The following is a 27,417-nucleotide window of genomic DNA, read 5'->3' as shown; positions in this document are numbered from 1 at the left end:
GGGTGCTTAGGCCCTTCTGCTCCCATGAGGAGGCGTCTAAGTGCCTGTACGGTCCGCTTCTCTCATGCCGTAAGAATAAAAATGGATTTTATCTTCTGGAGAAGGACGCTCAGAAACACGGCTAAAAAAATAAAGCCAATGAGGAGGAGGCCCTTTTAAAGGTTTGTGAAAAAAATAAATTAAAAGTTTGTGAAAATACTGGTGATGATTAAGAATTATCCCCGAGGATAGTACATGCTAAGGGGGATTGAATTATTAATAAAAGTATGAAGGAGTCACCTACAGAAAAGATGAACTTTTAGAGTGAATCTTAAGGGGTATTTCTCTTTCTCTGGGCGTCTCTAAATACTGGGATTGTGTACCGTCTTGCTGGGGCTGCTTACATAGGGACTTGTCCCGAGTTCAGATGACCCGTTTGATGATTTTTCAAGACCCTTCTGGATAGGATTTCATCACTGTGACGTAGCAGGTCTTACCTTGAACTTGAAACATCCCGGCATCCTTCTTATGAAGGTCATCCGTACTGCTGTTGTCATCCTTAGTCCACTGATTGGAGATTTTATAGACATTCTCACACACCCCAAATACACAACACTGGTAAGCATAAGGCATTTCTATGACCCTTCAAATGAACGAAACCAAGCAAAAAACACAGGCTTAAAGACACAGGTTGTCAAATACCGTCTTCATCTTCTTTCACTCATTAATTCTGCCTTTGGGTCTTAGCCTTAATTAATAATCTAAAATAATGACTGTGTACAAAGATGTTCATTACTGCGCTATTTATAATAACAACGGAGTCATTAAAAGTTATTGCCATGAAATGTTGATAGTTGCTGAGCTTGGGCGATGCACAGATTCTATTATTGTCTCTACTTCGGTGCTTGGGAATTTCCATAATAAGGAAGTCGAAAAAGAACTGCTAGGAAAATTGTAGCACCATTAAAAAGTGCTTATAGTGTGACATAAGGTAAAGCAGTGAGAACATGATGTAAGTCCGTATACGTACTGCGGTTCTAACTGTTAAAAATATATCGCAAACAACGAAGGAAATACAATAAAAAGTTGTTTGGGGGGCATTTTTAGATTTTTTTACTCTCTTCTCCCTTCCTAAATCTCTTTTGGGGTTATGGTTCTAAAAGTATGTAAACTGTAGTGTGTCTTAAAAAAATATGCATGTATATGTACCCCCCCCACATACCTACTACATACATATATGTATATATATGGTCTTTCAAGGGATTTTTTTTAAACAGAAATATGCATAACAGGTTTTAAAGAGCATTACTTCCTCAAAGAAATAGCCATTTCGGACATTTTATTAGAATGTATAACAAGCTAGGTAAATCTTAAAAAGTAAGCAGGACTGCGATCATGTTATAATGTTATTTAATTACGTGTCCTAGTTTCTACCCCATGGATCGGTGGTTTTCCAACTCTTCCGGTGAAGGCTAGGATGCGGGGGTTTGGGGGGCATCTTCGAGGAAGAAAGGAACTGCGGTCAGGATGACGCTCTCCCCCTGCAGGGGTCGTCCTAACCGTGCCGCAGGGGTGGGGGACTTGAGGGCATGAAATGCAATTCAAAGGAGTCCCATGACCTCATAAATTTCGAAAACCACTCTAACACGTCTATTATTTCGCATGACCACAAATGTATCTTATTAGTTTTAATGACAAACTCACTTGAGTTCTGGAAAGTTTTCAGATGATATCAAGCTCTGTAAGGCATGATTTCCTGTTAATTTTAAGTGAGTTAAACCATGTAACCCCGTTACAGGAAAGGACGACAGGCGGTTGGACGACAGGTCCCTGCAAAACATCAACAATTGGCTTTTGGTCTGTGTTAGCAGAAAGTGTCGATGTTAAAAAAAAAAAAAAGAAAGAAAAAAAAAAAGAAAAAAGCAACCTAAAGATTATTAAACTGCTCCATAAGGACACCTAAGCAGGGTCCATACCCTGGCAGTAGAAATAACCATTTTGGGCTTAGCTCCTGATAACTTTTAGGTTTACGATCAGAGTTGCAGGGCCGGGGGGATGTCTCGGGGGCACCTGCACTGTCACTTCTGCGTTCAGCTGCATTTTGCCTGGTGGGGACATCAGACATCAGAAGGAGCTACAGGTCATCCGAGAAGTGCGGTGGAGCGGATTCAGCTTGGGGTGGGGGAGGCGCTGTGGGTTTAGTCCCTTGGGTCCCCGCGCCCCCGGCTGACCAGCTCCTTCCCTCTCGGTCCAGTCGACAAGGGACAGGCTGGAGGGAGTCCCGCGCAGAGGAGAATCGGGACAGGAAACCTCTTCGTCGGGATGGCAAATAGGAAATGAAATCCCTTTAGGGGGCACCCGGGGGCTCAGTGGTTGAGCAGCTGCCTTGGGCCCAGGATGTGACCCTGGGGTCCTGGGATCGAGTCCTGCATCGGGCTCCCAACGGGGACCCTGCTTCTCCCTCTGCCTGTGTCTCTGCCTCTCTCTCTCTGTCTCATGAATAAATAAATAAAATATAAAAAGAAAAGAAAAGAAAACCCTTTGGAACTGAAATGACATCTATTTTGCCCCACCTGACTGCTCAGAGAAAATGGAAAATTTCACCTCAATAACCAGAACCAGCTGCCACGCAGATCGTCAATTAGGTGGGTCAGGGCCCATGTGGTCTTGGTGGGGGGGGCCTTGGAGGAGGGAGGGCCTCCTAGGGGGAGGGTCAGCAGGGGCGTGGGCTCCCCCCCCTCTGGTCCCATCCAGCTCCAGGGTGCAGAGCACTAAGGGCCAGGCAGTGTGTGCATCGTGGCCTCTTCAGCAAAACCAATGTTTCCGATGAATTTAGGTGGCCCCCAATTACATAAAATATGCCACCAACGAGCCATGAAACACTCACAGCTTTCTTAGAGATGGCAACGTGGAAAATGCATTGGGATGAATGATGGCAATTTTGTTCCAGGCTAAATTCCTATTAAAAAAAAAAAAAAAGAAAGGCAAGTGAGAGGATTTTACATATATATAAGATTGTGTGAAGTTTTACCACATATATTCATTCTTCTGCCAAAACTTAGCTTCCATTCAGGACAAAACACTTAGGCCATCACATCAGCCTCGAGATACAGATGTCTATAGTACAAAGTGACTAAGGCTGGAGCTTTACATCAATCTTGTTTTAAATTAATCAAGGGAATATTATTCAAGAGGATATTTTAGATTTTACTCTGCTAAAAAGTTGACTTAAACATGCTCGTTAGATTTTATGAGGGCAATTCTGAGATGAGTGGGGGCAGAGGAGGAGTTAGGGACCTCAGCTTCGGAGGGTCTTCCTCTGACTACCAAGTAAACTTGGAGAACATCCTGGAAACGTAATGAAACTCAGCCACACGCTGTGGCTGAGTTTGTCAGGTACGTCGGGGCCGCAGGAGAAACACTGAGAAGTATTAAAAAAAAAAAAATCCCAGTAACAGAGATGCACATTTAAATTCTTAACTGCAAAATAAATCAAAAAGGGGCTAATACGTTGGGAAGTCAAATTCTTTGATTACCAGGAAAAACCTACAATTCACACTCACACACACACACACACACACGCACTGAAATGGAGATGATTCAGCAGGAATAAGAACTTACACATTTCAAAGAAAGGAAAAATGAACTTAAATTTTGTATTTTTAAAATGCCGAACTGGGGATGCCCGGGGGGCTCAGTGGTGGAGCATCTGCCTTGGGCCCAGGGCGTGACCCCGGGGTCCTGGGATCAAGTCCTGCGTTGGACTCCTCCCAGGGAGCCTGCTTCTCCCTCTGCCTGAGTCTCTGACTCTCTGTCTCTGTGTCTCTCATGAATAAATAAGTAAAATCTTTAAAAAATAAAGTGAAATGCCTAACTAATGGGGATAACCAAGGTGTAGGCCTGTGAGGAACCTGAAAGCGGCCACCATCCACTTCCCGGTGGCTCGTATGAGGCCGGCCCTCCTGCGTTTCCCTAGGGAGATGCTCTTCGCAGAACATTCATAGTCGAATGTGAAAGGCTCCCTAACCTGGATGAAACTTTTTATTTTGGTCCATCATGGGTCTGGGAACCGAAAATGATTTTGGCCACGAAGGGGGGGTGGAGGCAGTGGGAAGCTCCAGTGGAGGCTGGGCAGTGGGAGGAGGAGAGCGCCCTCCAGCAGCTCACAAAAGCTCGAGGGCCAGGGGAGCAAGTCATCCCCGCCCCGCTCTCCAGCGTGGCCCCCTCCTCGGCCCTGGCTGTGACCTTGACCCTGGCCGCGACCTTGACCCCTGCCCCCCCGCCCCCCCGCCCCCCCGCCCCCCCCCCCCTCCCCGGCTGCCGGGTGGAAGCTGGCCCCGCCAGGCCCCTCACCGACACACCCTGGGCGGCCAGGTGCGCATTCTGGCCGCAGGTACCGAGGTCATGACTGCACACTGACCGCTGGGAGGTTAGGAGCCCAGGGTGTTGTTTCTGCGTGGCTCTAACCCTCAGCTCGGGGCTGAGGCCCAGGCAGTTAGTGCCTCTTTCAAAGCTGCAGAATGAGGTCAGGGGCTGGCCTCTAAGCCCAGCTGACACAGGGTCTTGGCTGTGGCTCAGAACCTGCTGGAAGCTCTTCAGTAGACGGTGCGCTCGGGGTTTGGGTGCCAGATACCCAGGGCTGCGCTGTGCGGGCCACACAGGACAGGCCTCAGGGCCGGGGACCCTGTGCTTCTGGCCCGGGGACGGCCACCATGGGGCAGAGGCCTGGCGATGCCTGGGTGCATCGGGGGCTGCAGGACCAGGCTGCGGTCGCAGTTTGAAGGCGGGGCGGGAAGGGTCGCCTGCACCTGGAAGGAGACCCTGAGGCTGGGGGCGCGGTGACCACGCTGGTGCCCGAGCCACAGTGCGTGCGGAGGATGGGATGAAGAGCGGGGCGGCGTGGGGCACAGGCCGCTCAGGAGGGCGGGGACCCGGGGCAGAAGCCTGGCCCACCTGGGGACAGGTGGGTGACCCGTAAACTCTAAGGAGCCGCGGGAATTCAGGGGGACTCAGACTCTGGCCTTCAGGGCCTTCTGCTGTCGGTAGGGGGCCGCCTTTCATTTCATGTGACTGTGAGAAAATCTACGTATGCATTTCCTGTGGGGACACTGGAGTTCTGCGACAGCAGCGACTTGCCGGGCTGCAGGGACCGTTACCAACTCTATCCGCCATTTAAAATGGGACCGACTTTGGGAAGCAGCCAAAACTCCAACTGGGTGACCACGGCAGGTAATGGAAATAGGTTAGGGATTTTTGTTTTATGTCTGTTAAAAAAAAGTGCAAGCACTTCACAAGCTCACACTCGTGACAAATAGGGAAAGGGCAACACGTTTAAATTCAGAACAAGATAGTTTTCATGGTAAATTTTTAGGAGAAGATAATTAAGGATAAATTTAAAATGTTTGGAGGACGAGTATTATTTTACAAAGGTGTAGGGACGCCTGGGGGGCTCAGTGGTGGAGTGTCTGCCTCCAGACCAGGGAGTGACCCTGGGGAACCGAGATCGAGTCCCACGTTGGGCTCCCTGCATGGAGCCTGCTTCTCCCTCTGCCTGTATCTCATGCCTCTCTCTCTCTATTCTCTCATGAATAAATAAATAAAATCTAAAAAAAAAAGACTATTTTTCAAGGGTATAGTCTCTTAAGTATTAAGAAGAACTTCGGGGTGGGGGGCGCCTGGGCGGCTCAGTGTGTTGAGCATCGGACTCTTGATTTCAGCTCAGGTCATGATCTAAGGGTGGTGAGATGGAGCCCTGCCAGGGGCTCTGTTCCTGGGGGGAGTCTGCTTGAGATCCTCTCCCCTCTCTCTATGCCACCCCTCCCCCTGACTCTCCCTCACTCTCTAAAATAAATAAATAAATCCTTTTTTTTTTTTAAATTTCATTACTTGAGAGAGAGAGAGAGAGAGAGCACGAGCGGGGGTGGGGGCAGAGGGAGAAGCAGATGCCCCGCTGAGCAGGGAGCCCAACGTGGGGCTCACCCCAGGACCCCGGGATCATGACCTGAGCTGAGGGCAGATGCTTCAAGGACTGAGGGACCCAGGTGCCCCAATAAGTAATCCTTAAAAAACACAAAGAAATACTTTAGAGAAAAAAGCGTTTTTAAGAAAATATACCAGAATTTAAAGATTAGATATTGTCATTATCCATCAGAATCACATTGAAATTCAGTTTTGAGATGAAAAAGATTTAACTGCCCCAGAAAACAATCTGTTACCAAGGTGTTTTTTGTTTTTGTTTTTGTTTTTGTTTTTTTGTTTTTTTAGATGTATGATTAATAGATGGTGTTTTCCCTCATGGAGTGGAATTAGATACTCTATTTACAATTCTTAATCATCTGGTCAACAGGAGCGTTTGCCACGGCAGTGGTACTCAACCCTTGGGGTACTTGCTCAAAGTAGAGTATTTTGAGCAAGTACCCCACTTGCAGATGGTTAGGAACCACCTGAGATTCTGACTGAGGAGGTGGGTGGGGACGCCTTCCTTCCCGCAGCCCCCCGATGATTCGTAAGCCCTTTGCAACACCTACTGGGAACCGTTCACCCAGGAGACACGAGCAGGTGGGAAGAACTGGGTGGTCATCCCATCCCTGTGTGGGAAACAACCCCTAGCAATTCCGGGCTGCTGGCAGACACATGTTTCGTAGGCAATTCAACGACTTGGCCTCCTTCTTCTTTAGCCAAATTCCAAGCCTGCAAATTTACTGCTTTTGCATATATTCCTGGACATGATCACGAGCAAGATATTTGCCTTTATGTAGCATAACTCGGCACAAAGGCCCAAGGATGCCAGCGTAGGGGGAGGATGCTGGGGAAGGGGCTGGGGAAGGTGCCGGGAGGCGGTACTCACAGCGCCCGGAGGCTAAGCAACTGCTGGAAAGTGTCAGCTTTAATTTCATAGATTTCATTATGTCGCAGGTCTCTGAAATGACAGAGGTCCAAGATTGATCCAGAGTCAGTGGCTTCAAAGATTAGTCCTCGGAGAAGGGCTACAGAGGGATTAGCTGCCCTCACCCAAAGGAGCAGGTGACTGTCAAGCAACCAATTTAACAATCTTGCTTAGCCTAAAGAACGGCATCGGCATCCCAACCTTTACATGTAAGCGCTGCCTCTTTCGAGGCAGGAGTTCCTCGGGTGGACGTGGGCCTCCGCCCCAAACGCGGGCATCGCTCAGCCACGTGGTGCCTGGCTCTGCCTCTGGGCCTCAAGAGCACCCAACCCTCACCTTTCAGGGACAGTTCTGCTCTTCTTTCTCTCTCTTAGGTGCCCGAAGGCATTCAGAGAAAAATGAAATGGGAAAAGATAGATGGTTAATAGTGTTCTGATCAAAACTGAAGTATGCCTTGAAAGCAGCAGAGCCGACGTTTTACGAAGGCAATTTTAAGGAAGGAGTTTCAAAATGTTTCATGTGGAAGTGGCACCTCCTCTAGAGGTGGCTGCTGTGAAACGAACACCCCAACAGACCCCAATCCCTCCCATTTTTACAAATAATACTGCTCATTGGATATGTAAGCTTAAAAAAATTCAAGGCTCGGGCAGCCTGGGTGGCTCAGCGGTTTAGCGCCGCCTTCGGCCCAGGGCGTGATCCTGGGGACCCGGGATCGAGTCCTGCGTCGGGCTCCCTGCATGGAGCCTGCTTCTCTCTCCACCTGTGTCTCTGCCTCTCTCTCTCTCATGAATAAATAAATAGCATCTTAAAAAAAATTCAAGGCTCGAATGACACCAAAGTTCCATCATAAGCCAAGTTTGGGGAAGGGGGAGGGCGGAAGCATAATAAATGCTTTACTTACAGTAAAATGCCTGGTAAAATAATATTATCTATGTTTCCCGAACTTAATAGACATCCTACCCAGTCACACCTTGTGCGCGTGAGAAGGGAAAGCGCCAAATGTCTCCCCGGGGACTCGCGGGGCAAGCAAACCAGTGACCCCTGGAAATGTGAGTCTTGGCTCTCGTTTTTGGTCAGGTGACTTAGAGACTCATATAGACGTACATTTTCTGAAGTTTCCGGCAGACTGAAAAACTGGGTAAATCTTCCAGCAGGTTGTAAGACAGATCTCTGGAAAACAGAAGGTACGAAAGGGGAAGTCTGTTACATATTAATCCTGAGGAAACATGCTCTGCTCTCCTTTCCCATCTACAGGGACGCATCTCCCAAAGGCCAGCCCGACCGTCTCCCCGGCCCTGACGTGGAGCCGGTAGGCCCGGGCATTATTGGATTAAGCGTAGAGCCAAACATTTACTGAAATGTAGCTGTTGTGCTTCTTTAATTGATTTAAATAAGTTGCTTAAAGGATTTATTTATATTTTGTTAGTGATGATCTACAATGTTCTAGCTATTATCTTACCGAAATGACTACAAATTAAATTAAATGATTTGTGCCTCCCTGAGCGCTGCTATAGCTCTACAGCTAAGAGAATCACTGTTGGTTCTTTTCTAATCAACTTAAAAAAAAAAAAAGCCAAAAACCAAAAAACAAACACACAAAAAAACAACCCAACAACAATTCGAAACGTAGCACTAACTTTGAAATCAATCACCGCAAGGGGGAAAACAACCTAAGAAAGTCTTCAGCCAAAACTCAACAAATTATAGAATAACAAAAACATATGGACGTATTTAGGGTATAATATAACTAATCTAAAACAAGCCGTGGTAATTTGCAGAAAGCTTAAAAAAAAGAAAGCTGGTAGATAAAGTAACATAGATACTTTAAAAAAAAAAATCCTGTCTCATGTTTAAAAAGTTATCAGCTAATCAACTAACACACTTTCATGCCTGATTCTAATTCTTAAAACCAGATCAGCACTACGCAACTGAAAAATCCACACTGTGCTCGAGGAGGGTTTTTCATGATCTTGTTCTCCTAGTCGATCACTCTCTTCTACAGTTACTGCATGAATGGAATTCACACAGAAATACAGTTCACCTACTACACATAAAAATGCAGATGAAGCTGTTTGCAAACACAAATTCATAGTTTATCCAAGAGGCTCGAGACCAAACTAAACCAAACCAAACAAAAAATAGGAAAAAAAACAAACAAACCCCAAAACCAGGCCCCACGCCTATGCACAGATGCACCTGGTCAACAAAATGCTGTATATTTTTAAAAAAGCAGTGGTTGTGAGAAAATGCACGTATGTCTCATGAAAGCCGCTCATGATTTGGTTCACTCATCTGCAGGTGGCCCGGGGGTCGTAAACCCGCCCGCGCGGCTCTTCCTCCACGATGCACAAAACCTTCTTCTACATAGACACCGTGTCCCCTTCTACCACCTTCCACCTAATGATTTTCCCGGCTAACACCGACTGAGCACTTGTCATCTATAGACACCATGTTCACGGTGTCACCTAAGTCATTTCTTTCTTTCATTTTTTTTTTAAGATTTTATTTATTTATCATGAGAGACAGAGAGAGGCAGAGACACAGGCCGAGGGAGAAGCAGGTACATGTGGGGAGCTGGATGTGGGACTTCATCCCAGGACTCCAGGATCAGGCCTTGGGCTGAAGGCTGTGCTAAACTACTGAGCCACCTGGGCCGCCCCCTAAGTTATTTCATTTGCTCCCTGTGGTCCCCTCATGAGGGAGACGCCGATCACCACTGCGCAATGTCCAATAATTTGCTAAGGTCACCAGCTGCTTAGTGGGGAGAGCCGGGCCCAGCCCAGGCCCTCCCATGGGGGCAAAGAGGCCTGGGGGTGAGGGTAACAGGTGCTCAGCGAGGACCGCAGCCCGAGGTGGGGGGCTCACACACTGATGCTTCCAGAACATCAAGTGGAGTGTAGTGGAGGCTGTGACCCTGGCTTGTACTTTCGGCCTCCCCTGGTTCTTCATCTGGGCCAGTGCAGGTGGCCACACAGTAGGGCCCCTTCAGTTCTCCCCTTGGAGGAGAAGCCTGCTCCACCCGCCCTGAACAAGTCCCAGTGACAGGCCCAAGCACATTGGGAACGACAAGCTCCTGCGGGTGATGGGTTTGCTCTCTCAGGCCTTTCAGCTGGAGGAGGGGGGCTGGGGAAGGACCAGGGGCCTGGGACCCCGGGGGGCCTCGGTGGTGGAGCACCTGCCTCTGCCCAGGGCGTGACCCTGGGGTCCTGGGTTCCAGTCCTGCATCGGGCTCCCTGCAGGGACCCTGCTCCTCCCTCTGCCTGGGTCTCTGCCTGTCTCTCTGTGTGTCATAAATTAATAAATAAAATCTTTATATAAAAAAGAAAAAAAAAAGGGAAAGAAAGAAAAGAAAGAAAGAAAAAAAGAATGAAAGAAAGAAAGAAAGAAAGAAAAAGAAAGAAAGAAAGAAAAAGAAAGAAAGGAGGGAAGAAAGAAAAAGGAAGGAGGAAGAACGGCCTAAGGGAAGGGAGAGGGGTCGGAGGAGCTGGGGCCGCCTGAGCTCGTGCTCTGGGTGTGAGCCCTGGTGGGTGTAGCCCGCTGGACCCTCATGCCCTGCCCGGGCGGGTGTCACCCCCTCGACCCTCATGCCTTGCCCCGAGGGAAGGGGCGCGTCTCCGCCGCACAGGTGGGGAAACGGAGCCCCGCGGGGACGAGTAACCGGCCCACGACACCCCGCGGGTACCTGCGGAGCTGGACTGCGGCCCCAGCCTCCCGCCCGCCCGCCTCCCCTCTCGCGGGGCCTGCCCCGGCCGCAGCGGAGACACCTGCGGTGTAGACCGGCTCCTTGGGCCCCGCGGCGAGCTCGGACCCTGCTGCCCTCCTGCAGCCCCGAATTCCCGGTCTCCTCGTCGGTATCACACCTCCCGGGCGGCGCGGGATGAAGACGGCGCTTGCCCCATCCCCCACCCCCATCCCCCCATCCTCACCCCCCCCCCGCCGAGGCTGTGGCGGGGGCGAGACCACGGGGGGCGGGTGGCGGAGGGCGGGGGGCCCGTGGCCGAAGGTCCGCCCTCCCACCCCACGTTGAGCGGCCCGTAGCTGCGCCACTAGGGGCCTGCGCTGGAACCACAGGCTGCGAGTGCCCGGGTGCCCGGGGAGAAAGAGCTCACGAGGCTCGGGGGCCGCCACAGGAGGCTCAGGGTCCTCGCGCGGTAACGGGGGGGGGGGGGTGACCCTGGAAGGTCAGGACAAGGCCCTTCAAATCCCCAGGGCCTTCTGTTCAGAGAGGGGAGGGTGGGGGGCTCCGCGTGCCCGGAAGGCCCCTGGGAGCCGTTTCTACCCGGGGGCGTCAGGCCGAGGCACCGCACCCGCACCTGCACCCGCACCCATCCTGCCCCCGCACCTGCCCTGCCCCTGCCCCGCCCCGCACCGCCGCGCACCCACACCTGCACCGCACCTGCCCAGCACCCGCACTCCCCCTGCAGCCGCCCCACACCTTCACCTGCACCCGCACCGCCCCGCACCCATCCTGCACCCGCACCCGCAGCCGCACCTGCCCTGCCCCCGCACCTGCACCCACACCTGCCCCGCCCCGCCCCCGCCCCGCAGCGGAGGAGCGCTGCTCGCCGCCAGCACTGCCCGCGGGCCTGCCCTGCCGACCGGTGTTCTGCGTGGGCGCCACGGGCTCCGGCCCTTCTGGCTCCCGGTGCCCCGACAGCCCCGCGGGGGAGCGACGCCGTCTAGGCTGGTTCAGGCGCGTTTGCTGGTAGGGGCCGGGGCCAGGGGAAACCCGCGGGGGACGGGTGGGCCTCGGGAACGAGGGGTCCCCGCGACCCCCCGCGACCCCCCCCCCCCGCAGGGAGAGCACTTTGTCCTACGCACAGCACTCGCAGGGCGGGCAGCTGGTCCCAGGCCGCTCCAGGGAGGGACGAGATCTGGGCGCCGGTTAACGTCCTGTGGAGACACAAGCAGGCGTCGCTCGTTCACCGAGGCCTCACACGCCCGGGTCCTTCCGCCTGGGTCCTCCCATCCCACATCCTCCCGCCCAAGTCCTCCCACCCAAGTCCTCCCACCCGGGTCCTCCCACCCAGATCCTCCCACCTGGGCCCTTCCACTCAGGTCCTCTCACCCAGGTCCTCCCACCCAAGTCCTCCCACTCTGGTCCTCCCATCCCATGTCCTCCCACCCGGGTCTTCCCACCCAGATCCTCCCACGCAGGTCCTCCCATCCAACGTCCTCCTTCCCTGGGTCCTCCCGCCCAGATCCTCCCACCCAGATCCTCCCACCCAGATCCTCCTATCCTGCTCCTCCCATCCCATGTCCTCCCACCCGGGTCCTCCCACTTGGGTCCTCCTGCCCGAGTCCTCCCACCCTGGTCCTCCCACCCAGGTCTTCCCACCCCCACCTAGGTCCCCCCCCCCCCGGGGGTCCTCCAGCCCGAATCCTCCCACCTTGGTCCTCCCACCCAGATCCTCCCACCCAGGTCTTCCCACCTCCACCTGGGTCCTCCCACCCAGGTCCTCCCGCCCGGGGTCCTCCAGCCCATGTCCTCCCACCTGGGTCCTCCCGCCCAGGCCCTCCCACCCTGGTCCTCCCACCCTGGCCCTCCCACTCTGATCCTCCCACCCCCACCTGGGTCCTCCCGCCCAGGTCCTCCCACCGAAGTCCTCCCACCCAGGTCCTCCCACCCTGGCCCTCCCACTCTGGTCTTCCCACCCTCACCTGGGTCCTCTGGCCCAGGTCCTCCCACCCAGGTCCTCCCACCCTGGCCCTCCCACCCTGGTCCTCCCACTCCCACCTGGGTCCTCTGGCCCAGGTCCTCCCACCCTGATCCTCCCATCCCCCACCTGGGTCCTCCCACCCAGGTCCTCCCACCCTGATCCTCCCACTCCCCACCTGGGTCCTCCCACCCAGGTCCTCCCACCTGGGTCCTCCCACCCAGATCCTCCCACCCGGGTCCTTCCACCCGGGTCCTCCCACCCAGGTCCTCCCACCCCCACCTGGGTCCTCCCACTTGGATCCTCCTACCTGGGTCCTCCCACCCAGGCCCTCCCACCCAGGTCCCCCACCCTCACCCAGGTCCTCCCACCCGGGCCCTCCCAGCCAGATCCTTCCACCCGGGTCCTCCCACCCAGATCCTCCCACCCCCACCTGGGTCCTCCCACTTGGATCCTCCTACCTGGGTCCTCCCACCTTGGCCCTCCCACCCTGGTCCTCCCACCCCCACCTGGGTCCTCCGGCCCAGGTCCTCCCACGCAGGTCCTCCCACCCCCACCTGGGTCCTCCCACCCAGGTCCTCCCATCCGGGCCCTCCCAGCCAGATCCTCCCACCCAGGCCCTCCCACTCAGGCCCCTTGGGTTTCTGGGGAGCCGCCTGCACAGAGCCCAGAGCCGGGCCAGGTACCTACAGGCTCTCCAGGCTCGCCGTTCCCGTCAGGTCTGGAAACTCGGTTATTTGCGAGGCACCGTTCAGAGTCCTAGGAGGAGGGGGACAGGAGCACCATCAGAAGGAGGGTCCAGGAAGGGGCAACTTTAGTGCCATCTGCAAAGCGCTTTCACCAAGTGAGACGGTCACTCGGTGTGTACACCCGCCCCCCCTGCCCCGGGGCAAGTGGCCTGTAAGAGAAGCACTTACAGAGTTCTTAGCTCTGGTAAATGTTGAAAAGCGGACCTTCCGACAAGCTGGATGGGGTTGTCATAGAAATGTCTGGAAAAACGCAAACACCGAAGCCTTAGTACAAAAGTTGAATGACAAATGGAAACCTGCTCAAAATTCCAACAAACACAGGGATCCGTGTGCCCTTGCCGATGCCGCTCACGTGGCATTCCCGATTCCTCGGTACCAGCAAAGCTCGAGGGCGTTCTAACTCTGAGGACACTTTGGGTGAGAAATGTGTAAGAATGAGAATTTCTGACAGCAGGGCAGAGAGAAGGGACAGGTGGCGGCTGGGGGTGTCCCCGAACCCTTCTCTGCCTCCAGTGTCTGTGGAAGAGCCACCAGGAGGCCGGAAGGTGACTCAAGGTGCTGGCAATTGCATCGTTACAGAAAGAAAGTTGAAGTTCTCTTTCCACGTGAAGGTTAGACCCTTGGGCCGAATCTTCCCCTAACAGACGTGAAGGACTCCTCGGATGATCTGAGAGGAAATCGGATATTCTGCTTTTTTGGGGGGTAATATTAGGTTTTTAAAAGATCACCTACTGCTTTAAAAGGTGAGGCATTCTTAGAACTTAAATATTTTGAGTTACAGTAGTCTGCAGTGTAGAGGTATCTGGACCGTCTGGTCGGTGAAGCCCTGCAGATAGTTCGTAGCGGAGACGTCCCAGCTCAGGGACGTTCAACACACATCGCTCGGCGTCAGCTGTGCTGGGTGTGAGGCGGGACTGTGCGAGTCTACAGGTGGAGTCATGAAGGGGGCGGGCGCCAAGTGCCTACCGCGTGCCTGACATTATCCCAGGTTCTGGGAGCTCAAAGAGGATGGATAAAGTGTCGCTGCCCCAAGGAAGCTCGGAATCCGTGGGAATGGAACACAGCGTGACACGTCCCGGTTGATAAAGCACTTCCACATGCAAAGCTCAATCGACCAACTCAACGACTTTATGGGATCCATAGCACAGACACTTAAATACTATTTATCTCATTTCTGGAGGGGGAAACTGAGGCTCAGATACTTTGGCAAGGTCAGCGTCTCCCAGAACTTCACTTTTCTAATTTGTTAAATGGGATAATAAATCTGAGTTGCAGGGTTTGTGCACAAATTGCTCTACACATTAGTTTGCTAATGCTCCTGTAACATCCGGCATAGTCCCTGGGTTGGAGTTGTCACCCAACAAACCTAAGTCCCCTTCTGTGCCCCTGTCCCCTGCCCTCCTCCCTTGAGTGGGATAATCCATAAGAGAAAGAGCTAGAGCTAGAATGTCAGTTTTATAACTAAAAGTGGAGCTCTCCTCAATGGATGACACTGTCCCTTGTCCATATCATATGCTGGGATGCATGCCATCGGGTTAGCCTGCGTATACATATGGACGTACACTGGGCGCATACGAATCCACACGCTTGTGTTCTAAGTTTCGCAAACACAACTAAGGACTACAGCTTTCTCGGGAAGGAGATTTCCTGAGAGATCAAGAAAAAACCTCATATAATGTCACTTGAAATGGGCCCTGGAAGACAGAGTTTCAGTAAGCATAGTGAGAGGATGGAATCAGAGGGGCAAAGGACGTAAGAGTTGGGTTCTACAAGCACTGTCGACGTGGGCTGTGGCGTCGGGGGTTGAGGAGAGCTGTGGAGAGCTAGCTGGTCAGGAGACGGGACTCTAGACCATCCTGAATCTCCGTATGTTTTGCAGCAAGACGGACGCTGTGTTTCAGGGCAACAGCTCTGTTCCCGGTGGAGATGGGGGGCGGTTTGGAGGGGCGATGGACGAGGTGGCGGGGATGAGCCTCAGGTTGACAAGAATGTTGAGGTAAAGGCTAGCTGAGGCGGAGGACGGGACCACAGCCTGGGGACATGGGGACTAGGTGGCCAGTGGGACCACATAGACTGGGAATTGGGGATCTGTGAGAGGATGGGGAAGCCAGGAGAGGGGAGTTTCAGGGAGAAAACAGTGAACACCATAAAATACTGGGTGGAAGCACTAATAAATTTTGGGAATTGTTAGTCCTTTCTCGAGTGGTATTAGCATATCAAAAGAGTGATTAAAAAAGCACCCAAACAAACCCAGTCTTGTGGCTGGGAGGAAAAAAGAAGCAAAAGCAATGCAATTTGCCAACTTTTAATATGTAAATACTCTCTAATGAGGCCTAATGTTTATTGGCAATAAACCTTAAAACCCTTAGTTTGCCAACATGCTGTCAGGCTATCTCAGAAACGATGAATGGTATTTTTTTTTTTTTTTCAGTTGTCAGGGCTAATTGGGATTCCAGCTCATTTGTGACGGATACTACACGGTTCCAGAAAGCCTCTTAATCAAGTTGGCACGGGATGAATATCTGCCAAGAAATGCCCCTAGAGTCCTGTCCAACAGCTGTCTGTACCCTCCTCCTGCCTATTGGGGCCCCTCCTGCAAGACCAGGCCAGTCCTCCGCCCCGGACCCACCAGCTCTTCTAACTACGACCCATCTCACACCTGTGTTCACCTTCCCATACGTCTACCCGTGGCCCATCTTCTGTCCATGCTGACGGTGGAACACATAGCTCATTAATTACAAGCCATAGCTCTAGGTCTATTTTATGCTTTTAGGGCGTATGAATTCTGATATACGACTTTTTAGAAAATATGCACCTTTCTAGAATTACAGCCTAGCTTATGATTGTATAAATGTGACTTGGTGCTTGGGTTTGATAACAAATAGATGCAGAGACCTAGCATGAAACAGTCTTCCCCACAACACCTGCAGTCAATGGAATCTATTGCCATAAAGGACTCCTATTTGTATATAATAATTTATTAGGACACTTGGCTGGCGTCAGCCTCCAACTCTTGGTTTCAACAATGGTTCTGATCTCAAGGTCTTAGGATCAAGCCTTGCATCTGGCTCTGCACCCAGCGCGGAGTGTGCTTGAGTTCCTCTCTCCCTCTTCCTTTGCCCCCCCCCCCCCCGCCAGCTCCTTCTCTCTCCCACAGAAATAAATAAATCTGTAAAAAAATAATTTCCATTTCTAGTATACTTGGATTCACGTTCTGAATGACTAGCTGACCTTGACAATGAGTCTCTAAAAATCAGTTTTATTCCTTAGAAAATAGAGATATGTAAAAGTAAGTCCTAAGATTACTGCGAAGGGAGACAAGGCATCTGGGGGAATGAAGCACAATGCCATGCACGCTTGTAGGTTCTAGGAAAAAAAAGAAACTTTTATGTTATTTCGGCATTCAGCTAAAACCCGGCAAAACATCTCTGCGTACGCTTCTCTGTAAAGAATCTTATTTTGATAAACACAAAACTCGAGACCATACAGGACACCCATTTTATTATATTTAAAAGTGCAATATGTATTACATTTCAGGATGGAAAAGAAGCAAAAAGAACCCCGGCCACTTACATTGTAATAAGAGAAGGATTGCCTACAAATGCTTTCTCCGGTATCGACTTGATATTGTTGCTGTGAAATCCTCTAGAAAGAGAGGGAAACATTTGTTTTAAGACAATGCCATGGAGGGTGACATCATGTAACAGTACCCCCTTCCGGTGGCAATGATCACCATCTTCGATAGCCAGAGGATAAGGCTCATTTCTTCTACGTGTTTCGAAGCGCATGTGCTCTCTAGGAGGAAAAATCGCAAGCTGTCATCTTGAAAGAGGAATAAAGAACCTGAAAATAACAGTGGTGCTTTATGGAAACTTACACCCTAATGTCATAAAAGGAAGACTCATCTGTTTCCATCCAGGAGGGCATCGCCGTATAACCACTTGGGAAAGGGGGAGCCATTGCTGGAGAGAGGATTATGATCACTCCTCTGACCCCATATGAGGAGACCAGAAAACAATGTTGGCCTAAGCTGCTGTCAAGTAGAGATTTAAGTAATCGCCTTTTGAGGACAAGGTGTCCTGAGCTGAGGGAAGGCGCTCAGTGCGTCGGTCTGAGCACACTGACCCTCCTGTGGGTCCCATGTGGGCCGCGGCTGGAACGAGGTGAGGGCCGGGCCGTAGTTGGGCTGCGGGACCACAGGCCGGAGGGTTTCCCAGTCAAGCCACATGTGCGGGTTCCCGAGGGAGACCCCACCCCCGCCACCCTGCAGGCTTTCTCTTCCAACGGGCTCTATTGTCTACTCCTTTAGCTGTGTGTCTTACTTCCCTTGGCCAAGAGAACAGCCTCCATGTCCTTTCTGAGCTCTGGAACATTCCTTATGTATGTTATTTATATTTTTAGATACGAAGAAGAGCTAACTGAATGGAGTCCTTCAAAGACAACGTATGCAACCTAACAGTTGAAAGCTGGCTTAACTCTGGTAAAACTGTGGGTCTGTAAAAATTAAACATGATTCACCAAGTATCTAAAGGATAGGAAATGACGTAGGTGAAAGCACCGAGCGCGGTACTAGACACATGCATTTCATTTCTCTAGTCCTAGACCTACATGACCTTAAAAAGCTTGTCTTTCAAAATACTCAGCAGGCAGCTGAATTCCATGACAGTTCTCTATAAACGTGTGAAGTGTATAAATGTAGGGGAATATAGCTGAGGAAGAGAGCATGATTCAGAGAACTATGTATTTTTTTCTCATATACGTATATTCGAGAAATCCATTACATGTCTAAAAAAGATGATCTGATGTTTGTTGGCAGTAGAATAAAATATATTTTAAGCGTACTTAACCATCATTTATACAAACGTTGAAAACCTTCTCGTCAGTCATGCTCTGTACAAAAATCAAACATATTTTAAAGTGAATTCACGAAGAATAGACTTTTCCCATTAAATCTGTCCTAAATACTCACAGTTCTTTAAGGTTGGAGAGTGTCCTGATGGCGGTGGGGAATTCATCAAGATTATTATAATTTAAGTCTCTGCAAATAAGTAAACAGTATTTTCAGTTTTTAATTTAAAAAATTCATGCATACGACACATATGGAGACAGCTGACATGCTCTTCCAAGGGGCCACCGAGGAAAGCTCTCGTTCCTTCTCTTCACGGAGAGAGGGTCTGGGCTTGCTGACGGAGCCCTTCACCAGCGTCTGGCTTAACATGGTCATCACACGGCTCAGGGCACCGAGGTGTTGACAAACAGAGGGGGCCTAGAGCCGTGGGCAGGGCTGGCCCAGCAGGAGGGGGCCGGGGCCAGGCTGAGGGGCCAGGCTGAGGGGCCTGCGACCAGCTCTTCCCCCGAACCTGGCTCAGCACTCCTCCTGCCTCCCCTCCCAGCTCCTCCCCCATTCCCACCTCACACGCTGACTTTCCCCGTTGCTTTTCTGTGTCCCCTGAAAGGGCACCTCGGAGGGCTGCTCTGTCCCTGAGGCCTGCAGAATGCCCGGGATTCCCCAGCCCGCGTCCTCAGAGGCTTCTGTGCTACGGGCCCTCCCAGGAAGGGCATGAGGCCTAGAATTTCTGCAGGGTCACAGGACATGATTCAGACCAGGAGTAGGTTTTCCTTGTCCTTTGAGGCCAAGCTCCATGTTACCCCCCCCCCCCCCCCCCCCCCCCGCCACGCAGACACAGCAGGGCCAGGCCGTTTCAACCCCTCGTTTCCCTAGCTGTCCTGACACCAGTGGCTTTTCAGTCCCATCACTCAGACTGACTCCGCCTCGTATCTACAGCTTCGGATGGAAAAGCCATTGCGTCCTGGGCTCGGGGGAATGGCAGGTGTCCCGGATGACGCAGAGGGACCTTTGGGCCAGCCGATCAGATATGCTCAGATCTTCCTCTATGGGGAAGGACCGCTTTTGAATTTTAAGGGAGATCATCTGACCGAGGCAAGCATCGAGAGCCCTGCTTGTCGGGCACGAGCCATCCTTAAGCGGTAGTGCCGCCAGGAAAACTGTGTCTGTTGTGGACATAAATTTTCTTCCTGTTTGTGAATCTCTCCAGATGCTCTGTTTTGATTAAACGAGGACTGGGTCCTTATAAATGACTTGGGTCTCTTGTGAGGGAAAGGAAGAGGTTGGGAGGAACCAATGTACTGATGCTCTGTAGCCCTGGGCAAGGTGCCGGGGCGGGGCGGGGGGGGGGGGAGTGGGTGGCGGAGGGCAAGGAGACTCAGATGAATTTGCCCTGAAATGTTTTACTCCTCGGTATTTACATGAAACCAGGTCCTCATCTCAACCAAGGGCGGGGGAGGGAGACTATTTATGGAAATACCTTGAAAGCCAGCATTGGTTTTTGTTCCTCCTGCGTTGGAAGGGACGGGAGGGTGCTTTCCACTACTAAGATCCCGCGCCCAGCCCTGCGGCCCCAAGAGCCCCAAGTGTTTTCCAAGAGCTCGCAGGGACGGCTGCCCAAGCCCCTACATCGACCTCAACGGTCTGCCTGGTCCGCCTGGGGAGCTCCATCTGCGGCATCTCCCCACGAGGGTGGTGCTTCCCTCCCAAGAGGGAACACAGAGTGGCTTCAGCAACCTTGGGCGGGAGGCCATGAGCACCCAGGGGCCTCGAGAAGGCCACCAGCCGCGGGTGGCCCGTCGGGAGATCGTCACACCCGGACCCGATGAGCAGCTACTCCGAGCACGTGCAAAAACTAAGCTCCAGGTGCAAGTGGCCGACAGGCTCCTTGGCCCCACAGGAGGTGGGCTTTGGTGTCTCACCCCACAGCCTGCCCAGAGCCAACCGTGTGGGTTCGGTGGTGCTGTGTGGCTTATTGCACTTGAGTGTTAACAGCTTGGGGGCAGGAGGGGCACAACTGGAAGCACGTGCCCTGCTCTAGACACTCCGGGCGCTCGCTGCCTGTCTCCTCACTAGGGCGGTGGGGGGTGGCTGGCCCGGGGGGCCCCGGGGCTCAGCGCTGGACTGTCTCTATGAGGTGCCAGCTCAGATCTGGGCTTGTGCCCTGACCTTTGGAAGCAGTGCGCACGGGCAAACACGGATGTCCGGGCCAGGCTAGAGCAGAAGCGAACCCCAGCCATGCAGCCGCCTAGATGTGTCACGCTGGCAAAGCGACTTCACCCGACTAGAGCTTAGCATGGAAGGCTGATAGCTGCTCTCACGGGGTGCACGTGGGGTCAGCTGAACCCGCGCACCTGGCTGTGCGATCCCTGGAGGTGGGTGCACCCGACAAATGGTAGCCGTTACTCCTTTCTCGTGTGCACTTCTGCTGTCTGTTAGGGGGATCCCTGCTCATCTCAGATGGGAGAGCCCTGATCGGAGAGCACTCGCCTGGGCGGAATCCTCGTGGGGGGTGCAGGGAGGAGCAGACTCGCGAGGAGTTGATCCCTGACACCCACAGCCCACGTTCCTCAGCAACCCGTCGCTGCTCGGCTGAGAACATCTCATTTAGCTTATAACGGCCCTAACTAATTTACCACCCTCGTCCCATTAGAATGAAATCTCAGTTTTGCTACTTAGCTGCGTGTGCACGCGCGTGTGAGGTGAAGCCACCGTAAATATCTGTTCAGAGCAATTAACCAAACCAGACAGCAGGTTTGGCTTTAAGGCCATCTTGATTCTTTCAGAATACTCATGAAAACACTGAAAAAAGGAAACAAATAAAAGGTCAACTCACAAAGTCTCTAGGCTGTGGAGCCCATCAAAGCATCTCTTTCCCAGGGAGTGAATTCTATTGTTATGGAGATGCCTGTAGGAGAAGATACAGACACAGTCAGGAAGGCGTGCGCGTGGAAACTTCGCGCATTCTGATTGCTTTCATAAAAAGCAAGAAACTTAGAGAGAATGCATTCATTACATAGAGGAAATGCTTTAACTTAAAAAAATTTTTTTTCCCTGAAAGGCCAACTGACCCATCCACTCTCATCGTAGATGAGTCTGTACCATAGAATTAATTAATTAATTAATTAACTAATTATTTTTATTTTTATTTTTTATTTTTGTACCATAGAATTTTTTTTAAATTTTTTATTTATTTATGATAGTCACACACACACACACACAGAGGCAGAGACACAGGCAGAGGGAGAAGCAGGCTCCACGCACCGGGAGCCCGACGTGGGATTCAATCCCGGGTCTCCAGGATCGCGCCCTGGGCCAAAGGCAGGTGCTAAACCGCTGCACCACCCAGGGATCCCTGTACCATAGAATTTAATAGGCGATGACAGTCTTACCTTTTGGGTCTGAGACATCAAGCCGCGTCGAGTAGCATGGGCAACACGACCGATACAGGGAAATGCAGGTTGTTAACATAGCTTTGGGACGTCGGGCGTTAAGCAGAGATTCTGGTCATTATTGACAAATGAAGGATGGAGGGAAAGTCCTAGCCTCCCGAGCCTATTTTCTCTTACAGTTGCTGGCCTAGAAAGGGCCTCATTCCTGGGGCGGGACCCAGGCAACAACAATTTTAGCCACAGGGGATGGTGATCAGGTTTTTTTTTTTTTTTGGCTGCCCAAGGAGATCAGTTATCTCGACGCAGTATTAATGCGTATGATTATCATCTCTGGTTCCCTGGTGAGTCAGTTAAGTCAGGGCCAATGAGAACAGCTGTGCACATGACTGAAAACTGGTCTAAGACCGAAGGGATTTTTGGAAAATGGGCCTAAGGAGCAGAGGGTGACAAAGAATCGCTGGATCTTTGCAAATCCACTCCTTCAGGCGGGGGAGAAAATTAAAGCACGGCCCCAGCTTCTGGTGGGTCAGGAGCATCACGTTCACATGCGTGAGTCAGAGCAGAAATTGGCCAATATCACCCCAGGTTTCTTGTCCTTTAGATTAAGGTTCTGTTTGTGTGTTTTCCCAAAGATCTTATTTATTTGTTTGTTTTACTGAGGGGGGCAGGGGGCGGAGGAGCAGAGCGGGAGGAGAAGGAGGGGAAAGCACCCCCAGCAGACTCCGTGCTGATGCACAGCCGAGCCTGGGGCTCGGTCGCATGACCCTAAGATCACGACCTGAGCCAAAACCAAGAGCTGGACACCCGACCGACCGAGCCAACCCGGCGCCCCAACTGAGGTTTTTGTTCTAATAAATCGATGTGGGTTTCATGTGAGATCTTTGTGACATTTATTGAAGATCTTCCACATGCAACACATGGGGGAGGGCACTGAGGGTGCCTAAAAAGATGGTTATTATTTTTCAAACTATGACCCATTTTGGTTTACTTAACATAATGAAATCTCAACCCATCGGGGGGAGGGAAAAGCCACATGAATGCACAGCTCTCTGTCAACGCTCTGTCCCTACCTCCCTTCCCTTGGGAGGAGCTCAAAAAGGATTTTCAAGCCTACATAACACGAAGGGCGCATTGCAATTTGGCCTGAATTCTAAGTATTGCCAGAAATGAGGAGCTTTGATTCCCCGCAGTCCCAGGGCCAGCGGGCGGTGGGCGACCGTCGGGGGGCCAACCGTGAGCTCCGGGACACAGCACTGCTGTGTGGCGCCCAGCAGCTGCGCACTGCATGTGGCCCGAAAGTCTTCATGCAATGAGAACAGTCGTGAGTCGTTTGGGGGAGGAGCTCGGGGGGTTTTCCTCCCTGTAAACATCCCTACTCGAGGTCCGAAGGACCAGCACTTGGGGCCAGTGTCCCGCGGTGCAAATTCAGAAAGTGGAGAGAGAGAGAGAGAGAGAGAGAAAGAGAAAACTTACAGAACCACCAAGCTGGAGAGGTTCCCAAAGGCATAGTCTGGGATGTGGCGGATTTTGTTCAGGGCCAAGGTCATGGCCTGCAGGGCTGGCAAACTTCTGAAAGCCTGCACGGGGATCTCGGTCAGCGCATTGTCATCCAGCCACAGGTGGCGCAGGGCGTGCAGGCCGCTGAAGCAGCCGGGGGGCACTGCGCTGATGTGGTTGGCATCCAGGCGCCTGGGGAGGAAGACAGAAGGCTGGTGACCAGGGCCAACCTGGGCAGGACGAGGACTTGGAGGCAAAACCATCCCCGTGTGATGAACAAGAGGGCGTGGGGCGCGGTGGCTCTCCCGGTGGGCCCTCCTCGCGCCGCCCGGCCACAGCTGCTGGGGCCACGGAGACCCCCGGGCTCTGATTCCCTCCAGGCAGGTGGGTCACACGCCTCTGTGCACGGAAGTGGCCCCTGGGCCACGGTCTGTCAGGTGTCCCCGCTGACGCCGGGAGGTATGCCCCTTGCCCTCCCCTCACCCCAAGCTGAGTACCTGCCTTTGCTTTCTTTTTCTTTCCTTTCTTTTTTTTTTAAAGATTGTATTTATTTATTTATTTATTTATTTATTTATTTATTTGAGAAAGAGAGTGAGCCTGAGGAGGAGGAGGGGTAGCAGGAGAGGGACAAGCAGCCTCCTCCCTGCCCCAACTGCAGGGCTCGACCCCAGGACCCTGAGATCGTGACCCCAGGACCATGAGATCATGACCCCAGGACCATGAGATCGCGACCCCAGGACGGTGAGATCATGACCCCAGGACCGTGAGACTGTGACCCTAGGACCCTGAGATCATGACCCCAGGACCGTGAGATCGTGACCCCAGGACCATGAAACCGTGACCCCAGGACCCTGAGATTGCGACCCCAGGACCATGAAGCCATGACCCCAGGACCCTGAGATCGCAACCCCAGGACCGTGAGACCGTGACCCCAGGACCCTGAGATCGTGACCCCAGGACCGTGAGACTGTGAACCCAGGACGCTGAGATCACGACCCCAGGACCATGAGACCGTGACCCCAGGACCCTGAGATCGTGACCCCAGGACCGTGAGACCGTGATCCCAGGACCCTGAGATCGTGACCCCAGGATCGTGAGATTGTGACTTCAGGACCATGAGATTGCGACCCCAGGACCCTGAGATCATGACCCCAGGACCGTGAGATTGTGACCCCAGGACCCTGAGATCATGACCCGAGCCCCCAGCAGATGCTTAAAGGGCCGAGCCTCCCCGGCGCCCCTGGGCCTCTGCTGTGCAAACACACAAACTCACCATCCCACTGCTTTGCCCACCGAGCTGTGGGTGAGGATCGGGGGTCATGCAGGCTGCAGGGCGAACCCGCAGTGAGAGAAGATGCAGCCCCCCCCCCCCCCCCCCCCCCCCCCGCCCATTACTCAGCACAGTGCTGAGCGCGCAAAAACTGCCAGCTTTCTGGCTCCTTCTAACCATCTGCATGAGGCAGGTATTTGTTTCTCCCAACATTTTAAATAATAATAAAATTAGCAGCTTTCCCAGCTTTTGCTTCTTTCTTCCACACACCGTTATTTATTTATTTTTTTGCAGGCCATTATGTCTGATAGAGGTCTGGTCCCCAGGCTGTTGCAGCTTCAGAACCAGCAGAGGGAGTGCAATGCACTTACTTCGTCCCTACCCAACAGAAACTCCGGCGGTAGTGACAACGACTGGACTTTTCTTATTGGAAGTTGCAATTTTCTGTAAGGTGCGTGAACAACGGAACCACCACCACTCTGCTATGCTTCCAATGACCCTCACTCACTTTTCCAATTTGTTCGTAAGGCTCACACATTTGTTTGCATTTCCAAAGCTAGGATTTAAAAAAAAAAAGGGTTGCATTTTAAGCAGCCCATGTATTAGGAAGGATTAGAAAATCACAAGTGGATTCTGAAAAATGTTTTAGGAAGCATTTAAGACTAAACAGATGCAGGAGGCACACCAGGATCATGAAATAATCCCTTGCAAACCAAATTTAAACAGTTTAGAAATAGAAGTCTCTCTAGTGGGGAGCTAATCTCTTTGGAAAGCAGCTTCCTCGCTTTTGGTCACATTTGTCACTTCACTCGTCCCCGGCTCCTCCTCTTCTTGACCAAATGGGGACAAGTGATGCCTGGCCCTGGACCAGGTTTTGACAATAACTGAGATAAGGTCACCTGGGATGAATTTGCAGGGTTTGGGGTTAGAGCCCCCTCACGAGCACATCTCCAGGAGGGCAGCGGTCATGGGAGGGAACAATAAATGCAGGTTCCAAGGATCTCAAGGTCCTGCCAATAAACAGAACCCGAAAGGTTTAGGAAAACCCAACGCTGCCTCCTCCTCATGCCTCCAGTGACAACCCGTTCAGCCCGGGTTCAAATCAGAAATGATTTCATCAGGGGGAGGAGGTGATGGTTTTCCTTTGACCAGAAGTGAAGCACGGAGGGAAACTCTCGTAACGACTACACCGATTAAAGACCGGGGACTTTATTTAAATAATACGAGCCTCCACGTTCTAGGTGACAGATTGTAGGATCATGGCCAGTTGCTTATGTGATGCAGCAAGTGGCTTCTAGAGGCCTGAAGATGACTCATCTTAAAGTTCGGTGCAAACGTTGGGGCCCATTTACAGTGAAGGCTCTCAGCGCGAGACAGAGGCCTGTCTTCTTCCAGCCTTAGGTTCCCGCTAACGTCCCTGCTGGATCTCGAAGTGACCCGGGTCTCAGTTTTCAATGTTAATAAACCCATTTCTCTGGATAGATGAATTTATGAAAAAAATTAATTTATCGTTTATAATTTAGGCATCACTTTTTTTCCCCTCGAGAAAAGAACATGATCTGCCTTCCACATTGTAAGCTTAGGGCAATTTTGCACAGTCCTATCCCTTCACGTACCAATACTCCCAGGTGTCCTGAGTGTGGCACTAAAACGGGTCTCTGCCTCAATAGTTCCTTCATATATTTGCAAATGACATATCAGATAAAGGGATAGTTTCCAAGATCTATAAAGAACTTCTTAAACTCAACACCAAAGAAACAAACAATCCAATCATGAAATGGGCAAAAGACATGAACAGAAATCTCACAGAGGAAGACATAGACATGGCCAACATGCACATGAGAAAATGCTCTGCATCACTTGCCGTCAGGGAAATACAAATCAAAACCACAATGAGATACCACCTCACACCAGCGAGAATGGGGCAAATTAACAAGGCAGGAAACAACAAATGTTGGAGAGGATGCGGAGAAAAGGGAACCCTCTTACACTGTTGGTGGGAATGTGAACTGGTGCAGCCACTCTGGAAAACTGTGTGGAGGTTCCTCAAAGAGTTAAAAATAGACCTGCCCTATGACCCAGCAATTGCACTGTTGGGGATTTACCCCAAAGATACAGATGCAATGAAACGCCGGGACACCTGCACCCTGATGTTTCTAGCAGCAATGTCCACGATAGCCAAACTGTGGAAGGAGCCTCGGTGTCCAACGAAAGATGAATGGATAAAGAAGATGTGGTTTATGTATACAATGGAATATTACTCAGCTATTAGAAATGACAAATACCCACCATTTGCTTCAACGTGGATGGAACTGGAGGGTATTATGCTGAGTGAAGTAAGTCAGTCGGTGAAGGACAAACATTATATGTTCTCATTCATTTGGGGAATATAAATAATAGTGAAAGGGAATATAAGGGAAGGGAGAAGAAATATGTGGGAAATATCAGAAAGGGAGACAGAACGTAAAGACTGCTAACTCTGGGAAACGAACTAGGGGTGGTAGAAGGGGAGAAGGGCGGGGGGTGGGAGTGAATGGGTGACAGGCACTGGGGGTTATTCTGTATGTTAGTAAATTGAACACAAATAAAAAATAAATTAAAAAAAATAGTTCCTTCATTTAAGAAGCTCCCCATAAACCACAGTTCTTCTAAATGCCGTGTTTGGAAGTCCTTGTCCACCTGCCTCGGTGGCCCAAACAGCGAGTGGTGTATTGTTCACACCCAGAGGCATTACCTGATTCAATCCTAACAGAAGATCCTAAGGCTAAACTGGAGTATGGAATTCATTATCAGGCCCCTCGTACATGTGGTTCTCACAGAACAAGGTTAAGACTGCTGACAAAGCCGTTGGCAGGGCACAAGTTGTGCCTATTCAGTGAGTAAACAAAAAGATCATATCATGTCAATCTGGTTTGGGGCTGCTGGGCATTTTCTATTCATATGCTTGGAAAATGCAATATTTAAGTGCTGGCGTATAAGAAAAACATCACCACAGAGCATCGAAAAACACAGCTCTGTAATATTACCAAAGATGACAAAGAAAAATGACTGCACTCTATAGCTCCACTTTTTTAAGTGTTTCTTTGCTATTATTTCTATTTCATGCCAAGACACAAAGTGTGTGTGTGTGTGTGTGTGTGT

At 51.5% G+C, this 27,417-nt stretch overlaps 1 protein-coding gene across 1 annotated transcript in view; it reads right to left on the bottom strand.

The window, feature by feature from the left end:
* The window catches only part of LGR5 (leucine rich repeat containing G protein-coupled receptor 5), a 127,031-nt gene that overhangs the window by 4,533 nt on the left and 95,081 nt on the right, over positions 1 to 27,417 (bottom strand). The window contains exons 5-16 of the mRNA XM_025476591.3: positions 22,983 to 23,198; positions 20,954 to 21,025; positions 18,241 to 18,309; positions 16,845 to 16,916; positions 13,440 to 13,511; positions 13,213 to 13,281; positions 11,687 to 11,758; positions 7,970 to 8,035; positions 6,827 to 6,898; positions 2,867 to 2,938; positions 1,684 to 1,809; positions 477 to 622 (exon numbers count right to left, since the gene is read on the bottom strand). Coding sequence (XP_025332376.1) covers positions 477 to 622; positions 1,684 to 1,809; positions 2,867 to 2,938; positions 6,827 to 6,898; positions 7,970 to 8,035; positions 11,687 to 11,758; positions 13,213 to 13,281; positions 13,440 to 13,511; positions 16,845 to 16,916; positions 18,241 to 18,309; positions 20,954 to 21,025; positions 22,983 to 23,198 — 1,124 coding nt within the window. The remainder of the gene's footprint in view (positions 1 to 476; positions 623 to 1,683; positions 1,810 to 2,866; positions 2,939 to 6,826; positions 6,899 to 7,969; positions 8,036 to 11,686; positions 11,759 to 13,212; positions 13,282 to 13,439; positions 13,512 to 16,844; positions 16,917 to 18,240; positions 18,310 to 20,953; positions 21,026 to 22,982; positions 23,199 to 27,417) is intronic.

The sequence above is a fragment of the Canis lupus genome, chromosome 10 (assembly GCF_003254725.2).
Source record: "Canis lupus dingo isolate Sandy chromosome 10, ASM325472v2, whole genome shotgun sequence".
Lineage (NCBI taxonomy): Eukaryota > Metazoa > Chordata > Mammalia > Carnivora > Canidae > Canis > Canis lupus.
The sequence above is the reverse complement of the archived record's forward strand: the minus strand, read 5'-3'. Positions and strand labels throughout refer to the sequence as shown.